Source organism: Medicago truncatula, chromosome 5, assembly GCF_003473485.1.
Source record: "Medicago truncatula cultivar Jemalong A17 chromosome 5, MtrunA17r5.0-ANR, whole genome shotgun sequence".
NCBI lineage: Eukaryota > Viridiplantae > Streptophyta > Magnoliopsida > Fabales > Fabaceae > Medicago > Medicago truncatula.
Window position 1 is genome coordinate 40,970,372 of NC_053046.1, and position 20,215 is coordinate 40,990,586.

Sequence of the window (20,215 nt, forward strand, 5' to 3'; positions counted from 1 at the left end):
CTGTACAACGATGCACAAAACTCATGTTTCATGATTGTAGCATCATTAACCACAGAGAGAATAAACATGTTTATAGTGGAGTTATGCACCAAAGACTGTGCCAACGAATCATTCCATGAAGGGAGAAAATCATACTCGAACATGAGCTCCACAATCCACTCAACAAGGGAATTATATTTCACGCACTACCAATTAAATTAACCGAGCAAAGGTTGTAAATTGTAGGTCATGTTGTTTGCATGGTAGGGATAGTTTTTGCATATAAATACTTAGTTTGTATGCTATAATAATCGTTAGTAATCAAGGAATCTCAAGGATAAAGATCATAGTGATCAGCTAGAAAGAGAGCATATGTGTATTCATGTGGGAGATACCCATAGTGACTTATAGGAGAGTAAACTAGATTTAACAAAAGACAGTGAATGAGTAAAATAGTGTTCCTATATATAGAGATTAGTTTGAGTAACTAACTCTAACTAACTTCTAACCAAGCTACTAACTCTAGTTTACCTATCAACTAACTATAGTTGATTATTCATACTCTAATAATAATTAAGAGATTCAATCAAACAAAAGCTTATTTCACTATTTTAATCTCTTTGTTGGTCTGCCTTTGTCTATTTTTTTATGCATTTTTTATGCCTTTGTCTAATAGAGCAGGTATGAAACCTCAAATAGTTTCTCCACGAGTTTGCTTACTTCATCCAAATCGTATCGTATCCTCGTCAAGTAAGAGGCAAACCAACTATAAATTCATAGATATTATTATCATTCACCATGTTAAGTCCAATATTTCTTAATTTTACTATGTCAAGTCTCCCAACCTAGTGTAAAAATCTTTTTTTTTTTTTTTAAAACAAAAATTATTGAAAAACTTGAAATAGAATACTGAAAATAGTACTAACATTTGTTACTTTTAAAAAAATCCTTATAAGTAAAAGTTAATTGACAACAAATATTCAAGTGAAGGTTAGTTACAAACTTACAATCATCTGTCTTTGTCCAAATCACATTATTATCTTTCTTTCTCTCATGCTATGTCGTTAATCCCATATAGCATCAAATATCACTCACCCCTTAAAATGATATAGCGGTATACATGGGCGGAGGGTATTGTCACGTTGGGGTGACTTTGCCTGCCCAATTTTCTTTAATTTATTTAAAAAAAATTATAAGCTAGTGTATTTGATGTTTAGTTACTTCGATGATATAAATTTGGTTACGTCAAATATGTTTATTTGTGAAAAATATTAGTAGAAATATAAATTTATCACTTGATACTTGAATTTACTTTTCTTGTTTTGACATTTTCAATCTCTATGGTGTGTTTGGTTTACGAAACAGTAAATACTGCACAGAACAGTACAACATAATGCAGAACAGCACATGACAAATTTTTTATGGTATTGAGTAATTTTTTGTTTTATACGATTTTTGGGGGACAAAAATGTTATTTTAGTATTTTAGACAACTTGTACGTGGGACAAAAAGTTGTGATGTGGTTTGGTGAGGGACAAAAATATGAGTTTTTGTCCTGTCCTTTGCCTACAGTTTGTCCTGTACCTGAAACAGTTTTACAAATCAAATACTGGACAACTAGAATTGTTCTGTCCTGTCCTTTATTTTTTAACAAATCAAACGCACTCTATAGTAACTATGCACATAATTTTGTCAACAACAAAAGATGTAAAAATCATATTCATAAAAATTTTAATCAACTATTTCTCTATTGTGGAAGGTGCAATAACACTAATGTCTTTGTAACTCCTTCCCTTTCACATTAAGATTGAAGCTCGCAAAAAAGGGTAAGAACAAATATAATAACATTGAATAAAAGAGGTAAAGTGGAAGAGTAGTGATATTTGTACAACCAATTGATGATAACTTTGGTGACAATCTTGCTTTTCTCTCTTCTTATTCGTCAAAAATAATGGAGAGAGAAAATAAGAATCTCATGTGAGTATGAGAGAGAAAGTTGTCCAAAAGTTGTCACATAATGGTTGTACAAATATCATTTCTCAAAGTGGAAACACCCCCGAATAAAACAAAGGTTAAATTGTAGTTTTGGTCTTACTATTTTCAAAATTTCTCAATTTTGGTCCCACTATCTCTCAATTATTTATTTTTGCAATTTTTTTTGTTTCGGTACACCTCATTGCCACGTAAGCGATTTGCATACGTCAACATACACTTGACACATGTCAGCACATGTTAAACACACGCTTTAAAAAGATCGACTTAGTCTGTGACTCAGCCTAATAATCTTCCTTCTTTTAATAAAAAAATGGTTCATAATCATCTTCCAGGAGATTCCAATAAGTCAATGTAAAACGCATATTTAACTGGGTTTAGCAAACCATGGTTATGTTCATCAACAAACTTTGTAACTCGCCACTCACTTAAAAATGTATCACAGGACTATTGTAACGAGATTCGTAAATGAGCTTTACATTCGTACTATGATGATTCTCTTTTTCTTTGTTCTTTTGATGGTTCGTTGATTTTTCAGGAGACTTTACCTTCATGATGGAAAAAAAAAATCACGCCAGCTAATAATTCCATTTTGTTTTATGAGTCTTCTACATTTTCAAGTTGAGAACCCGTGTTGATATGCATATATCTTATAAAAGATAAATTCTTCTTCTTCACTAAGAACCAGGAAAAGGAAGAAGAATTTTTGTCTCATTACAGGTTACATCATTATCAACTTCTTCTAAAAACTAATTTATCTCAATATTCTAACTAGAAGACACAAGGCTTTCTTTTTCAATACTTCCAATTTTATCACCTTCTTACACGTCTTTTGCCACCATATTTCGATCAAAATGCTCGCCAGTTGTATCTGAATAATCATTCTTCGGAGAAATATCTTCCACCCAACATTTATTAAAATCAAAATTACTTATATTGTTGTTCATGTTTGTAGCACTTAATACTTTCAACGGCAGTTAAATGTCGTTCGCTCTTTAACATTTAATTTAGGAGTGAACGGATTAAGATCATTGAATGTATTTTTGTCTTTTTCAAATGTGGAAGAACATTTTTTAAAGTGTAAAGAGCAATTTTTTACAAATAATGTCTTCACATCTTAAAAACAAACACCCCTACAACTAACTGTAAGTCATGCGACTTATAATTCCTTTCATGAATATTAAGTTTCCTAGACACATAAGCTATTACTTCCTCATCCCGCATAAATAGGCTAGTCAATCCTTAACCAAATGCGTCATAGCGAGCATGGTCGGTCCTAAGATTTTTGGTATCTAATTCTTTTAAATATTCTAATATTTTTCTTCTTGCATTTTTTTTTTTGATAAATAGAGATAACTTTCATTAAACCAAAAACAATTATTACAAACTACATGACAACAAGAACCACAAACAACAAAGGAAACAAGGGCTAAGCTCGTACAAAGCCTAAGAAAGGCCACAACCTCACAATCTAAACACTAGGTTCTTCATCTGGTTAGTTTTCAAATTTACTCAACCTATCATAAGTTGGTAATCTACCATATATAGCCAGCCAGATAACAAACAAACATTTTGGAGGAGCAGGGTTATTATATGTCATTTTCCTCCAACTAACCTTAGAAAAATCACCTCTTAAATCGTTATACATACGCTTAAGAGAGAAGTGGTTTTGCTGAAAAATATTACCATTATATTAATCAAAGACAAAGCTATATTAGAAAACCTTATGTGAACCTCCAGTATTAACATGTTAAAGTAAAAGAAAAATAAATCGAATCTCAAACGCAATGTAACATTGGGAATTTTGGAACACTATATTAAGAAATTCTGAGAAAAAAGATGAACTAATGTTTTTAAAAATAATAAAATAACTTAAGATTCATCGACTTTAAAAGAAACAAATAAAAAAGTTTCTCTTAGAAGCGGAGAATTAAATATAAAATTCCTAAGACCAAGGCTCTTGGCCCTCAACAGAAACATAATCACGGTCAATTTAAACTCCAGTATTAACATGTTAAAGTAAAAGAAAAATAAATCGAATCTCAAACACAATGTAATATTGGAAATTTTGGAACATTATATTAAGAAATTCTGAGCGAAAAAGATGAACTATTGTTTTTAAAAATAATAAAATAACTTAAAATTCATCGACTTTAAAAGAAACAAATAAAGAAGTTTCTCTTAAAAGCGGAAATTTAAATATAAAATTCCAAAGACCAAGGCTCTTGGCCCTCAACAAAAACATAATCAGAGTCAATTTAAAATGCATAGACACTTCCTTCTCATATTATCAACTTAACAAAGTTTGAATTGAAATTCGCATTCAAGATGATAACGACGATTTCATTCTTGGCAAACATAATGGCTTTTCCCACTTTGTTTTGTTAAACAAGGGGAAGCCTGTGGTGTGCTTGAAGTATTGCAATGGGTCATGGTCATATAGAACATGTTGATTTTCAGATGGATTCAAAGATTGTGGTGGAAAAGTTCCATAGTCACAAGGAAGATTTTTCCAAGCTAGGTGCTATTTTATTTAATTGTAAAGCTCTTTTTTACTTATTTTTACAACTTATGTAAAGTTCATTAGAAGACAAGTCAATGAGACAATTCTTGTTTTTATTAGAGTAATCATATTTTTTGTTCATATTCAAATCAATGAGACAGCTTCAGCAATAAAGAGTGCCCTAAAAACGACAGTATCCATGAATGATTGTTTGAAGATGATCAAGTCGTTTGAATAAATGTATTTCAAATGTTTTTTTAGTTAGTTATTTTAATTATCAAATGTATTTTTTGTTATTCATTTTGATCTTCAAAATTTGATGTTTATATAAACAAAAAGTTACTTGGAGATGTATTTATAGTTTTGATTAATTCATGAATTATAATTATACTTGTATCCAATGATGTGAAAGATAAATCAAACTATGTCTTCTCACACATTTTTGGACCAAAACAGGATTGTTACTCTTTTTTAGTTTATTCATGGAGCTTCTTTCTGTCATGTTTATTTGGTGGTCCCCAATCATACAATTTTAAATGAAATTTACTTCCAGTTTGAAAAGTATGCATGTAAGTGAGAGTTGTGAGTTAATTAATATGCGATTATACTTGATAACGAGACCCTTAATTAATGTGGTGGTGCTACCTTTGTTCTTCTAATTTGGTTCCAACTTGTAATCCCATTCACTTCATATTTACTTGAGAAGAGGCATTTCCCTTAACATATAGTTCAAACATTTTATTCTAAATGGGAGATGATTTTAAAGTTTTTGCTTGAAACCCTCAATGAAATAAGTTAAAATAACTTGGACCTCAAGAAATTTGTATAATATAATCACAATTTACTTAAAAAGGATCTTTACATAACCAAGAAAAATTCTAAAATAACAACTTGAAGAGAAAGATCATAATTCTAGACTGTAATTGTGACTCGGCTTATGATCATACTTTAAAACAACTTATCCTGAAGGAAAAAAAAAACAGTAGGATGAAATATTAATTATCTCATTAAACTTCCCAAAATGGAATAAAAGAGTAGAAGTATTAATTTTACCTTTGAACAATATTATTAAGGAAATGCTACTTTCAGCGAAAGCTTTTTTTTTTTCTTCTTTCTAATATATACTTCATGACCTGTAAATTATAATTGTAGTGGGTCCTCTTTATTTAATAAAAGATCAACAATCCTAGCAAGATCCGAGGTTCGAACCTCGGACACCACCAAAAAAAGATCAACAATCCTAGTTGATTCGCAATCAATTCATGAAAATATTTATGGTTGCAAATAGCAGCGCTCTATTATTAATTAAAACATAAATAGTAATTGAAATGTAAATTCGTCATCAGTCATTTAATCTCAGTCAAAGTATAAGTGAAAAATCCATAAGAACTTTTCATAAAATCATAACTATAAGGAAGTTTATACACAGTTATTCGATCATATAATATATTTTGATAAAAAAATCATTCTAATATGCAACACATAAAATTTTATTTCTATTCAATCATATATATAATAAGCAATAATTAATAATGTAAAGGAAAAAGTGCAAAGAAAGTGAGAGGTGCTCTGATGGCTTCTTAGACACAAAAACTTCATAATTATTAGAAGTTGAACCATTGTTTACGGATACAGTGAGGATGTATTTTGTCCCATCGTTTACAATATATGATAAACCATCGATGACTTTCTCTAACTTCAATTTCACCTTAGTAGTTTTCTTGTTGTACTTGGTAATACCGAAATTAACGACATCAAACATGTGTGGATGATTGACGTTGATGGGCATAGATTGATTTGTGGGCGCAAATGCAAACATAACAACAATGATAAAAACAAGAGATTGAAATCTCAAGATGTTTGTATTTTAATTGTTAACTTTTCAAGCTTAAAAACTTTTGTTGTTATGAGTAAGTCTTAGTCGGTTAGGTTGTTATATATACATAACACAAATGACATTAAGTTTTTTTTTTTTAAAGGAGAACACAAATAATATCTAGTTGTTAAATTATTTTTACTAGTGGGAATAAATATAATTAAGTCAAATCTTTTTTATTTTTTTTATTCAATCAAGTCAAATAAATTATATTATATAAAAGAGGATTACATATAAGTTGAACATTTCTTTTTATCTATAATGATCACGAGTTATTAACCTAAGTCAAACCTATTAAATTATATAAGAAAATATCACATGAATTGAATATTTATTCATTTAATTTAATTATAAAAAATATACCATCCATTTCCTAAAAAAAATATATACTATCTATGTAACGCTCATACTAAATTTGTCTACAATATTTATGAGTGTTAAACTTAGTACTTGATATATTAAAATACAACACAAATTTATGTCTGAATGAAATACATCACATACAAGTCTCATACAATGCCATCAATAAGTACTAGCTGATGAGTACAAGTACAAAATACATTTGAAATAAACATGCACTGAATGACGAATACACAATATAAACTATGTATGAGTTCATATTACATGACACTACCTAGCAACAAGTTACTACTATAAGACAATGTAGCATAATCATACAGCTTCCTTCTACAGTTCTACTTACCTTTCTCACGTATGTGAAAATAAAATAAAAGGATTAGGGTAAGCGATAAGGTCTCACTGAGTTCCACCTATCATAGGGTGATAGTGATATGAGAAAAATCTAAGATAACTAATTGTCTGTAATATATGTGTATGTTTAATTATACTCTCATAATCATATATGCAATACATTTTTAAAAGTTAGCGTGTAACAAACAATTAACCCGAGTTGATTTTACGAAATGACTGAGTGATGTCGTCCTGAAACATCCCTCTGTCTATCCGGCTAAACTCCAATCATACCAGGCTAGAGCCGGAACTCTCTTGTCGTCATGAAGGTTTTCCTTTTGGAAAAAATCATATCCCAAATAATCTGATGCTTCCTAGGCCACGACTTATCTGAATATACCTAGGTCACTGCTTATATATATATATATATATATATAATTCTGCCTGCGTATATTTTCATATACATATTAAACCTATCTAATCAAGTTCTAGTCATATCAACTGTATCTAACCATTCTATACAAATTAACAAAATATCCCACCTAAATATTTCATCAATGTCTTCAATTATTCTCTCGTATTAATGCGATGTCATTTAGCTTTGTTTTGTCACTTTTAAGTGAAAAATACATAACAAACGATTGTCATTACACAATAACCTAACACACATTTTACATAAGGAAATTTGGAGTTTTGCCAATGAACAACCGGTGTAACCGGTTACCAAGTAAAAAGTCATTTTATGGGCAAGCTATCTAACTGGTAACCGGTTACCTGTCCCAAAACATTGTTTTAAGGCCCTCTATAAAGAGTGTAACCGGTTACCATGTATATACAACCGGTTGCATAAGCTAAAAATTCAATTTCTCAGCGAAAACAAATTAAGGCAATTACATACATTATATGCTACTCTTCACCAATGTATAGGACCACAATAGCATGTAACGTTATTGGGAAATTAGTTGCATTGTTGGACTCAGTCTAGAGCTTAAAATAATGGCAGTAAGAGCATCAATGATATAATCGCAGTAAGAACTTGAAAGTTAAAATCCAATTACATATATAAATAATATGAAAAGCAATTGATTACAAAATTTACAAGCTTTGTGTAACCACATGTACAATGTTATTTATTTACGAGAAACCCACAAAAACAAGTTAAACTTGTCAAGAAATAATGAATTAATGAAATATTCAAATACATGCATGTGACATTACTTATCATTCAGAAATGGCAGCCACAACAAAGATAGAAGAAGCAAACAGTGGAGACAAGAACAACAGCTTCAGCAACAGAGAGTATCCTAAAAACAACGGTATCCATGAATGTCGTTTGAAGATGATCAAGTCGTTTCCACCTAAACGCAGAGAATCTCCATGGCCAAATTTCTTTCTTCACTTTCTTCAACCATAACATGCTACTCTTCTTTCCCATCAAACGCTTTCTCAAACTACTCTTTCTAATATCTTTTGTTTGGTCTTCCATGGAATATTTGGATATATGAAATTGTTATGTGAGGTAGATACTCTTTTATAGGATTAGATTAGATTAAGAATATCAATAATGAGGTGGCTTTGGATGCTTCAGAGACAAGGATGTTATTGCTGTCTACCACTGGCTGGTCCCACCAATATGTTCCGTTGATCAACCGTCAAAAAAATACAATAAAAAATATATACTAATAACACTTTTACTTTTCTTATATGATCATTTTTTATTGTTGAATGTGTGAGTAGTTGTTATTATAGTTTCTAAATATGTTTAAATTGTAAACACATTTTTAAATGTCTTTTTAATTATCAAATATAATGTGTTTTTTTCTTAATCGTTTTAATGTTTATAGTGTTTTTCGTCAATCAGTTTAGTTTATAAATCTACAGACAAAGAGACACTTTGAAAATTTATCTACAATTATAGTGATAAAATCTCAAACAATTTCGAACTAAAATGGTGTTTCACTGCTTTTACTTTTATTAATGGAGCTTCCTTTTGTCATGTTTCTTAGCTGGTCCTTCCTTCCTACACTTAAACTTTGGTCCCCAATCATATATACAATTTTAAACGAATCTTATTTCCAATTTGAAAAGTATGTTTCTGTCTTTAGAAAACCGTGTTAAATATCTTTGAAATTTGTCTCCTAAAAAATATCTTCGAAATTTTATTTATTGAAAAACCTGAAATAGAATACCGAAAAGGGAAATATTAACTTGTACCCTTAGACACATCTTAAAAATTTCACTAATACAAATTATGTATCGAAAATTGCGTTAATTTATTGCTAAAAAAATTTAATATTAATTTTGTTCAATTAATACTTACAAGAATTTAATGTTTAACATGTGCCCTAAGACACAAGTTAATACGACCCTACTGAAAATAGTACTAACATTTGTTATTTTATTTTTTAAAAAATCCTTATAAATAAAAGTGAATTTTTTAGCTTGGAGCATTTTGAAAAAATAAATTTAGAATGTCTTCCTAATAATTAGACAACTAAAACCATGATACAATAATTTCATCATCGCTTAAGAAAGCTATCAACGATGATATAGTGTGTGTACGAACATGATTAAACTGTTTAAAACACTATGAAATATATATTAAACTGTTTAATAAAATAGAAAAGATCATTACCCGGCCAAGTGGTTTATGTTGTTTGAAAGCATAGAGGGGGTGCAACAATGAAGCCCGAATATACAAGATACGATACCGATACGGAAAAATTTCAAAAATCAAGATACGATACGGTCGGGATACGTTAATAAAAAAAATTATATGATTAAATGTACAATATAATTATAATAATTTTTTTAATATGCAAATATATTAACAAACACAAGAAACCACTCATATGTGCGTATCATATCAACATAAATATAAGTAATATTGACGATTAAGAGAGTGATGATTAGTCAATTACATATACAATATATCCCAAAAAGAGCACCATCAATGTTATACTATATCTAAAAGGAACATTGTTAGTTCTATAGTAATATAATGTTTTTTTTCATACTTTTTAAAGAAAAAACAGAAATCAAAATAATATAAAAAAATAAAATTTATATTATCCGATATGTATCGGGCAGGATACACAGGGGATACGATACATCTCTCATTTTGAATAAGCTATGTAAAAATACAAGAGAAATATGTAAAAAGAACAGGTGCAGGTCTCGAACTCACAACCTATGGGAGATTTTTAGACCACATTTCCACTGCGACAATGGAAAACTAATTGATATAGGATGCCTAATATAGTATATATTGAAAAACCAGGGGATGCCATGGCTCCAATGGATCTATATTAAGATCCGCCACTGGCTGAGAGGTGCTTCATCTGCATTACCAGCAAATTAATGTATATTGACGTACTTTTTGTAGGGGTGAGAACAAAACCAAAAAATCGAATCAAACTGTTGAACTGAACTGGACCAAAAAAAATAAAAAATAGAACCATTATTAACAGTTATGGAATTGAACTAAAATAGTTCGATTTAGTTCAAAACAGTTCGGTTCGGTTCGAAACAGTCACCTTGTTCAGAACAGTTTGACTTGGTATTACCTTCTAAAATTCGATTTTGTTTGGTATTTTTATATTTTTTCAATGGTACCAATAATAACAGTTCGGTTCGGTTTGAAACAGTTCAGTCAAGTTCGAAATGCAAACAGTTCGATTCGTTGAACAATTCAGTTCGGTTCAGTTTTCATCCTGAACAGATCCGAGCCATGCCAACCCCTACTCCTATGGGTTGGATTGAATGTTGCTCTCTTCGTCCAAAATTATAAGTTGTTTTGTCCATTTCACATGCATTAAGAAATATAATTAATTTTGTTGTGAAAAAAAGAAAGTATGAGTTGTTTTACAAAAGGAAAATGCTAACCGGCACTCTTGGGTCACTAGTTAAGAAAACAAGTATGGTAAGAATTTCTTGGAACTTAAGTACAAATATTTAAAAGTGCAAAAAAATATTGTTTTCAATGCAAAACATATCTTTTTTGTTTCTTTAACTAGTGTTCCGACTCCCAAGTGCACTAGTTAACATAACTGTGAGAGTTAACTTAAAATCAGGTTTCTGCATAATCGTGGCACGATGGCTGGGCAACGTGGCATGATGGAGGTTTCAGTTTTTGAGGCAAGGCACCGGAAAAATCATGGCACGATGGTGCGCTGGCAGCGAATAACAGAAACATATTTTTGGGTGCAGATTTGTTCCAAATTTTAAGCAAAACTTTTACTATAAATATAGACCTTGTATTAGAGTAAACTTGAAGATAAGGGGGGGGGGGGGGGGGGGGGGGGCGGTGAAACAAGGGTTTGTGTGGGTTGATTCACCTTGGGAAACACTATTAGGATTGAGTCTCTTGGTTACGGGAAGAGATTGTGGCTTTGGGTAGAATTAGGCGGGAGACTTATTCTTGTAACCCATTGATTTCTCTTTTATAATGATACTCATCGTATAGTGGATCGGAGGGCTGCTCTCTCCCCCAGACTAAGTCAATTTGGATCGAACTGGGTCAACAAATTCTTTTGTGTTCTTCTCGCCGTTGTTTTCTACTTTTGGCTTGTATTTATAACTTTCATACACTTTGTTTTGGTTGCTTGATTATCCCTTGCTCCACACATCAAATTGTTATTGGTGTGATTTTTCATCGAATTCGCAACAATAACCCATTATAAATTTATTCAATAAATGTTATTCAAAAGATAAATTAAAGAATTGAAAGAAGATAATGTAATAATTAGGTAAGGGGATAAAAGAAAAAACAACATTAATATTGTTGGAACAAAATGTATTTAACATTACCACCTTAATTTTTGATGATAACAAGGTATTAAAATGTCAATTGGATATACTAATAGTTGCAGGACCATAGACCCAAACTTATAAGTATGATATCCAAGTATTGGTTATGAAAGAACACAAGAGAGAAATAAAATTAGCAATGGAAGCTTATGTTGTAAGACAGAGTTTGAAGACCTTCAGAAGCTGACTGCCAGAGTCTGACGTCATCAAGAGTATGAAGACCATCAGAGTCTGAAGCCAAGAACAATTAGTTAAAGTTTGTTATTCTGAAGACACATAATTGCAGAAGGAATAAAAGGCTGGAGCAACGACTATTTCAGAGAAATTAGAAAGCATTGGATGCTTATTCACTTAAGAGCGCAGAAAAGGGACATAGTGCAATTGTACAACCACTACTCCACTCTTCATGTCTACAACAGTACAAGCTACAACTGTGTCTACGCTGGTTGTTCTCCAAACAAGGAATGAATTTCAAATTGTTCCCTCCTAAGACAATAACCAAATTAAGCAACAGATCATTGGTGATGATCAAGCTTCAACAACGACTCTTTTTGATGTGTTGGCAATCCTCAACGTATCTTTCACACCTCTATATAAAGGAGTGAAGACTTGAAGATTGTAAAAGAGACTCACCAACAATTTACAAGCACCAAAACTGTGCTGTAATTGTTGCACATCAAGTTTACTTAAATTTTTTTAACAACTTTCATATTTTAGAAATTATAGAGTCTTAAGAGTTTGTATTTGATTTGTATTGTGAACATCACTGATTGTATATCAAGTGTTCAACCTCAAATATTTTTTTGTGTAATTTTGTTATCTAAAAGTCTCTTGCTTTTGTGCTTGAGCATAGGAAATCTCTTGTTTGTGTGCTTGAGTATTTGGAAGTCTCTTGCTTGTGTGCTTGAACATTTGTAATCATATATTGATTTTAGTGAACTCTCCTTGGAAGTGCAAGGGGGACATGGCTACTTCTGAATTGTGGAAGGAACATGTATAATTGCTTTGTGTCTTTCTTCTCTCTCTCTACTTTATCTGCTACATTAGACTCTGAACTCTATCAGACTCTGAATATTGGACTTAGTTTAAAAAGAAGAAAAAACTAACACAATTCAACTCCCTTCTTGTGTTTTTCTCACCTTCAAATATTTCATTGATATTATAAAATGATATATAATTTGAGACATTTTTTTTTCTTCTTCAAAGCAACTTATAATTTGGGAAATAGGAATTTTTTTGGATGATTCTATAATAGCATAATTGTTTGTGAACGTGTGCTTCGTGATAATAATAGTGGCCAATGGTATATTGGTTTTGTCCATAACTTGGAAACATCTTGTGTCCTAACTCTTTTTTTTTTTTTTTTGTCAAATAGTCTAGTGGCTGAAGCTCACACATTTTAAATGTGGAGAAGTGGGGTGTCAGGGGTTCGAGCCCCTGCCCCTGCATAAATTATGCATTGTCCCTACCAACTGAGCTAAGCTCACGGGTAGGGATGGCAAAAAAATCCGCATCCGTGGATATCCGCGGATAAAATCCGCCACGGACACGGAGCGGATACCTTAATGGATATCCACGGATAAAATAAATGGATATTTTAACTACCCGCTAATTAATGGATACGGATGCGGATTTAATGGTATCTGCACCCGCGGATATCCGCACCCGCTATTAAACTGAGTGAATTACGTAAATATCCTTAATGCCTTTCAACTTCCTATAAAAAAAAAAGACAACTTCAGGAGCTAGGAAGTGAAAGTGATTGACATTGCTGAAGCTATAAGCTGTTTTTGTTGATGATGAATTTTATTTTATGTTTTGTTTAATCAAAGAATTTTATTTCTATTAAATGTAGTGAACTTTATTTATGTTTTTATTGAGTCAAGGATCTTTGTTGTTGTTATAATCTATCGATATTATGTTTTGCTAAAAAAAAAATGCATGTTATGAATTTTTGGTTTTAAATTTACCTTAAAAAATAAACAAATTTTTTTCTTATGAATGTTATCCATGGATATCCGTATAAATCCGTGGATACCTCAAAATCCATGGATTATCCGCTAAATGGATATCTGCATGGATATGGATAGGGTACGGATTTTATATTTATCTAACGGAGTGGACACGGATATCACACTATCCGCATCCATGGATATCCATTTACATCCCTACTCACGGGGACTGTGTCCTAACTCTTAATATCGCCTTATTTCTACTTTGGAAATAGCTTGAAACCGACGCATTCAACTATTTCTGGTTCAGTGTGACTCAAAAAAGTTGGTGTGGAAACGTTGTAACATCATATACAAATTTTAAGTATTGTTGACTGATTCTACAAAGCAACACTAATCTTTTTAGCATATTTTGTTCTCATTTATACGTTTTTCAAAATTTTTTATAGGATCACTTATTTTAAAATTTCTCCAAGTTAAGTACGTTTAACTATGAAGTTCTTATGAAATGGGATAACATAAATAAGAAGCATTTTGATATAGGTAGTATCAAGCAATTATTATCAGTCATCTTCCAACCATGTAGTCTTAAACATACACGATCTAAGGATTCCTTTCATTCCAATGTGAATTTGATTCGTTCATGTATCCTCTTTTTTTCTACGAGTGTCCAGGAGCCGCTGATTACCTTGCCTTGTGCAACAATGATCATTCCTCGCCCTCGTCACTGTTAGACATCACATGCCCACCCGCTTTCGTCTGTTCTTCCCTAAACCACATCGTAATGGGAGAGGTCTAAGGTCTACTATGATACCACTTGTATTATCCCAATGTTTTGTCCTCTCTCACACACTTTAAGGGGAACTTCACATAAGGTAATTCATCCCAAAACTGCTCCAAGTCAAGCACACTTAACTAAATGGGATATCAAATACAAGATGCATCTTGTTGATATAGGTAGTACCAAACGATTTTTAGAAAGTCTTCTTTTAACCATATAGTCTCATACTTGCACAAGACATGGCAAGTGGTGGGACCCCTTCCCAGACCCTACGTATGCGGGAGCTTTAGTGCACCGGGTTGCCATTTTAGTCTCATACTTACACACACTCAAGATCCTTCTCATTCTGATAAGAAATCGGTTCATTCATGTGTCTTCTTTTTGCCTATAAGTTGTCATGAGTTGTTCATTGCCATGTCTTGTGCATCAGTGATCATTCCCCACCGTCGTCATCGTTTGGCCTCACATAAATAGTTGTATATAGTAAAATAATGTTATTTTATTATTAAACCATTTTGAATCAAAAGAAGAAAAAAATATTTTTTGTAGTCTAGTCACGTTAGAACAATAATAAAGATTTTAATGATTCATGACCGATTACAGGATTTGGATGTTGATTGCATTTATTTTAAAATTGATTTGTTGTGTATGCCTTGCTTGGATTGAGAAAACATCACATGATTGAAAACTGCAATTTTGACCCTAAATTTTTGTCATGTTTAGGGAAATAATTTCCTCTCTAAATTTTTTGTCACTTTTGGTCCCTTATCTTTGAAAAAAATTACGATTATGATCATTTTTATAGGATACAAGACGGCTTCTCAACATAATTGGGAAAATTGGGGGTCAAAATTGCATTTTTTTGTTAAAAGGTCAAAATTAATACGATGACAATATAGAAGGCCAAAAGTGTGTTTAAGCCTTTGTTTTTCAATTCATACCCTTCAACTAAATTTGTTGGCTCAAAAAGAAAACCTGATTACGAACAAAAACAAATTGAGAAACTTCGTCTCTATCTTAATCTTAATAAAAATGATTTTTTTCCCCACAAAAGAAAAGTTTTTGCTTATGAATATGTACTAACATTTTATTCCATTATGCGAGTCTACGATCATCATATTGTATACATCTAATTTTTTGTAAAATGCTAAAATAAGTTTAATATTTTTAGATTAGATTTTTTTTTAAAGGTGGTAATATATCTTCAATTAAAAAAACTATTTTATAAAAAAAGCATGCTGATTAATATATGATGCATTCACACATTATGAACTCGTGATTTTCTAGACCAAGCTATTAAAAACACTAGTCTATAGTCGAACATGAATCATCTTTACTCGTTTGTCAACTATGTTACCCCATTTCAAATATATCGGCAATTTCCTCTCTAAAACAAAGTAAAATAGTTGATATGGATTTCCAAGGAAGTAATATTATATTTTATATATAGATCCATAATCCATTATGAAATACAAAACATAAAATTTTATTTCTCTGTGATCTTATAAAAAACAAAATGTAATGATTTAAGCATGTTGAACAGGTGCAAAGGCAGTGAGTTTCCTGAAATGCTTATATGCCTTCTCCAACACAATGGCTCCATACTTGTTAGAAGTTGAACCATTGTTAGCAGAAAGTGTGAGGCGGAAATTGATCCCATCATTCAAAGTATCAATTACACCATTGAGGAGTTTCTCGAACACCAGTTTTGCCTTAGTATTTTGCTTGTTGTACTCGATAACAGCAAAAGTTGTGATATTAATCACGTATGGATCATTGATGTTGACAGGGCTCGATTGGATTGGTCGTTTGGCTTGATTTGAGGCCAATGAGACAAACAAAACAACAAGGATAAGAAAAATGAATTGAAATCTCATGATGTTTGTGTTGTAATTGTTATATTCTTAACCTTCGCAGACAGATTATGTGGGATTGAGTAAGCCTTAGTCAGTTAGGTTGTTATATATATAGCACACAAAGTTATATCAAGTGTGCAGTTTTTTTTGTTAATAGTATAAATAAATATAATTAAATCAAATCTATTTTTTTACTCAACCTAAGTCAAACTATGATATACGGTATTAAATAAGATTACACTTAAATTTTTGACCAAAAAGTTTTTGACCAAAAAGAATACATATAAGTTGAATATTATTCATTAAATTATCAAAATGTATTATCTATTACTCTTTTTTTATCTATATTTGACTAAAATTGTTTTAAGTTGGTGATATTGTTGTTACTAGTGGAAATAATTACTCATTCCATTTCAAAATAAATGTTGTTTAAAGTTGTTACACACATATTAAGAAATTTAATAATGTTGTCTATAAACATGATCCTTTTACTAAAATAGCTTTGTTAACTATTGATGCATTTTCCATCATTATAAATTAATAATGTAAAGTACTTTGAAAGTAATGTATATAGGTACCTTTCGGTCATACTTTTTTTCGGTCTAAAAGCTACTTTAAAACAAAGCTAAAGCTGTTTGGTTTCTTTATTTTTTAGTTCTAAAGTTATTTTTAAGTTAAACGTTGTTTGGCAAAATATTGTACAAAACTTTGAATTTATTATTTTTTGGTTGTGTCCGGAGTTCGAACCCGCGACCTTGCATATATTTATACATTGCCTATATCAACTGAGCTAAGCTTCTGCATTCTAAAAAAAATACTTTTTTTTTCGAAGGTACTTTATTGATATTGTATTTGGTATAGCTTCTCCTTAAAATTGCAGAAAAGCTGAAAAGAAAAAAAAAAAATCGGTCCAAACGGTACCATAATAATAATTAAGGGGTACTATTGGGAAAAAGTAACTAATAGTGCATTGGAAACTGAAAGTGATATTCATTTTGAAACAATTTTTTTTTGACTAAAACGACACTTATTTTAAAACGGAGGGAGTATAATCGAGTCAAATCTATATTTTGACTCAATTAAGTCAAATATAATTTATTCTTTTGAATAAAAGTCAAATATATTATATCATATAAAATAAAATTACATATAATTTTTTTTTCTCAAGTAAACTAGCCGCTGTAATTCACACATTTTTTTTTTTTAGGTTTGTTAATTCACACATTTTAAATGTAGAGAAGTGGAGTGTCTGAAGTTCGAACTCTGGCCCCTGCCTACATATATTATGCAATGTCCATACCAATTGAGCTAAGCTCACGGGGACATTAATTTGAAGATTATCTATTCTTTTATATAGTTTTTTTGAGTAGATTTTTTTTTTGTTTGAAGTAGAATATTATATATTCTAAAAGTTAGTATTCTTATATTAATAAAAAATTATTAATTTTAAATTCAAATTCTTGAAATAATCACTTAAACAAAAAACTGAAAAACCATTTGAATATAATGTTTGGAATTAAGTTGGTGCTTAAAAAAAAATTGAGCAATGATAAATATAAATTGAAATATTTTATTTTTATTTCAAATATAAACATGCTGTTCTATATTTAGTTATATGAAATGTACTTTTTTTTTGTTTGTAAAATGCCAAAATGAGAATATATTTTTTAGATGAAACTGGTAGAGATGATGATAAATCTTCAATAAAAAAAATGTTTTATAAAAAAAAAGGCTAAATACCTCCTCAGATCCTTTAAGTTTCATGTTTGTTTCAGATAGATCCTTTAAGTTTCTAAGGTTTCAGATGGGTCCTTTAAGTTTGAAGTTTGTTTCGGATAGGTCCTTTAAGTTTCTAAGGTTTCAGATAGGTCCTTTAAGTTTCGAGTTTGTTTCAGATAGGTCCTTTCTATCAACTTCAGTTAAGCCAAAGTTGATTTGATAGAAAGGACCTATCTGAAAGAAACTCGAAACTTAAATGACCTATCTAAAACCTTAGAAACTTAAAGGACCTATCCGAAACAAACTCGAAACTTAAAGGACTTATCTGAAACAAACGTGAAACTTAAAGGACCTAGGGAGGTATTTGGCCTAAAAAAAATCATGATGATCACACACTGTGAACTCATGATCACATTACAACCATAATAAAGACCTTAGTGATTCATGACTGGTTACATGATTTGGATGTTGCTTAGATTTATTTTACAATTGATTTGTTGTGTATCCATTGCTTGGATTGAGAAAACATCACATGTTTGAGTGTATATAAACTTCCTAGAACGGGGCTATGTAATAAAGGTTCACAATTATGGGCAATATAGATTGGAAATTGCTCTTCTCCTATCCAAAATTGCTCACCGTGATGAAAATACTTTTCACAAGTCATGTAGACATTATACCCAATGTAACTTAAGTCATATTGATTTATAGTCGAATGATTCTTCTTTTTTACTGCAAATACATGAAGGCTTAATTTAATTCTCCAAGTGGCTCTCCCTTGTAATTAGAATGTTTCCGGTATAAGTCTGCCATCGAAATTAAGAATATAGGTAAAAATGTAATATAATTTGCAACAACCGTGAAATAGACAAAATAGTAGTACATGTAATATAGTTCAGATGTAAATTTTGGCTTCAGAAGTTAATGAAACACTCTTCACTTTTACGAGTCAGCAATACAAAGCATGAGAAAGAACTACTACTACACCAAGCAATGGAGAAGAATCGTACGACTATAGTAATAAATAAATCACATGAGTAAACCAACGTGAGTTAACTTAAGAAATTCTAAATTCAATGAATATTTTTTCCTTTTCAATTCATACCCTTCCAGTAAGTTTGTTGTTGCCTCACAAAATAAAACTTGATTACGAACAAAAACAAATTGAGAAACTTCGTCTCTATCTCAATCTTGATAAAAATGATTTTTTTTTTCCCCACAAAAGAAAAGTTTTTGCTTATGAATCCCAAACCCAATAAAGTACAAGTTTTAGGTCAATTTGAATTATACAATTCGAACAATTATGTGAGTCTACGATCATCATAATGTGTACATCTAATTTTTTATTCCATTATATGAGTCTCAAACTCTATAAAATACAAGTTTTAACATAGTCTAGGGTCAATTTGAATTATACAATTCGAACAATTCTGATATCTTTCAAATCATATGGTCCGAACCAGTTCAGATTATGGACGGTTGCTTGGTCAGTAAGACTGCCTCATTGAACATGTGTTTTTTGGGCTGGTCACTTTTACCCTCATTGATGGATTGTTACACTCTATGAACTCATTTGTCACAAATTTCCCCTACAAAATACTCACCCATCCTTCACAAATTCCCATTCCATCTCACATTCTCTTCTTCTCTTTTATAATTTTCTTCTACAATGTTCCACCGTTGGCCTTTCATACAAAAAGTCATCTAATCTTGTAGGGTTAGTATGAATGGTCAAATGGCAATGTCCCACTTTACAAATTGGCACCATCTGTCTAGATTTAAGTTGCTCATCGGAGTTTCCTTCTCGCACCAGATTAAGTTTTACCCTTCCTCTCCTTTCTTAGGATTCGAGAGGAAACAAACCTTACTCTACCCTCCTTTCCCCTCCATCTTCTTCCACTACATATTTAACTTTAGGTATCTAATAATTTATTGTATAAGACATTATGTTAATGTAAATGTACTATGAAATTATTGATCAATTAGTCAAATGTGTTAAATAACTGAGAATTAGTATTTTGTTTCTTTACATATATTGTATTTTTTTCATTTTCAATG

General features: G+C 31.0%; 2 protein-coding genes across 2 annotated transcripts; both read right to left on the minus strand.

Moving 5' to 3' along the window:
• Nucleotides 1–8,037: 8,037 nt before the first annotated feature.
• LOC11426759 (uncharacterized) lies at nucleotides 8,038–8,594 on the minus strand. The gene has a single exon (XM_003617367.4). It carries the CDS (start codon nucleotides 8,524–8,526, stop codon nucleotides 8,266–8,268), a length of 261 nt encoding a protein of 86 aa, XP_003617415.1. The 5' UTR covers nucleotides 8,527–8,594; the 3' UTR covers nucleotides 8,038–8,265.
• Nucleotides 8,595–16,108: 7,514 nt separating this feature from the next.
• LOC11426760 (cysteine proteinase inhibitor 5) lies at nucleotides 16,109–16,459 on the minus strand. The gene has a single exon (XM_003617369.1). The coding sequence runs from the start codon at nucleotides 16,457–16,459 to the stop codon at nucleotides 16,109–16,111; it is 351 nt and encodes a 116-aa protein (XP_003617417.1).
• Between the last annotated feature and the right edge of the window lie 3,756 nt (nucleotides 16,460–20,215).

Coding starts and splice junctions, on each gene's coding strand:
- LOC11426759 (XM_003617367.4), bottom strand. CDS start 8,526: ATGGAAGACCAAACAAAAGATATTAGAAAGAGTAGTTTGAGAAAGCGT.
- LOC11426760 (XM_003617369.1), bottom strand. CDS start 16,459: ATGAGATTTCAATTCATTTTTCTTATCCTTGTTGTTTTGTTTGTCTCA.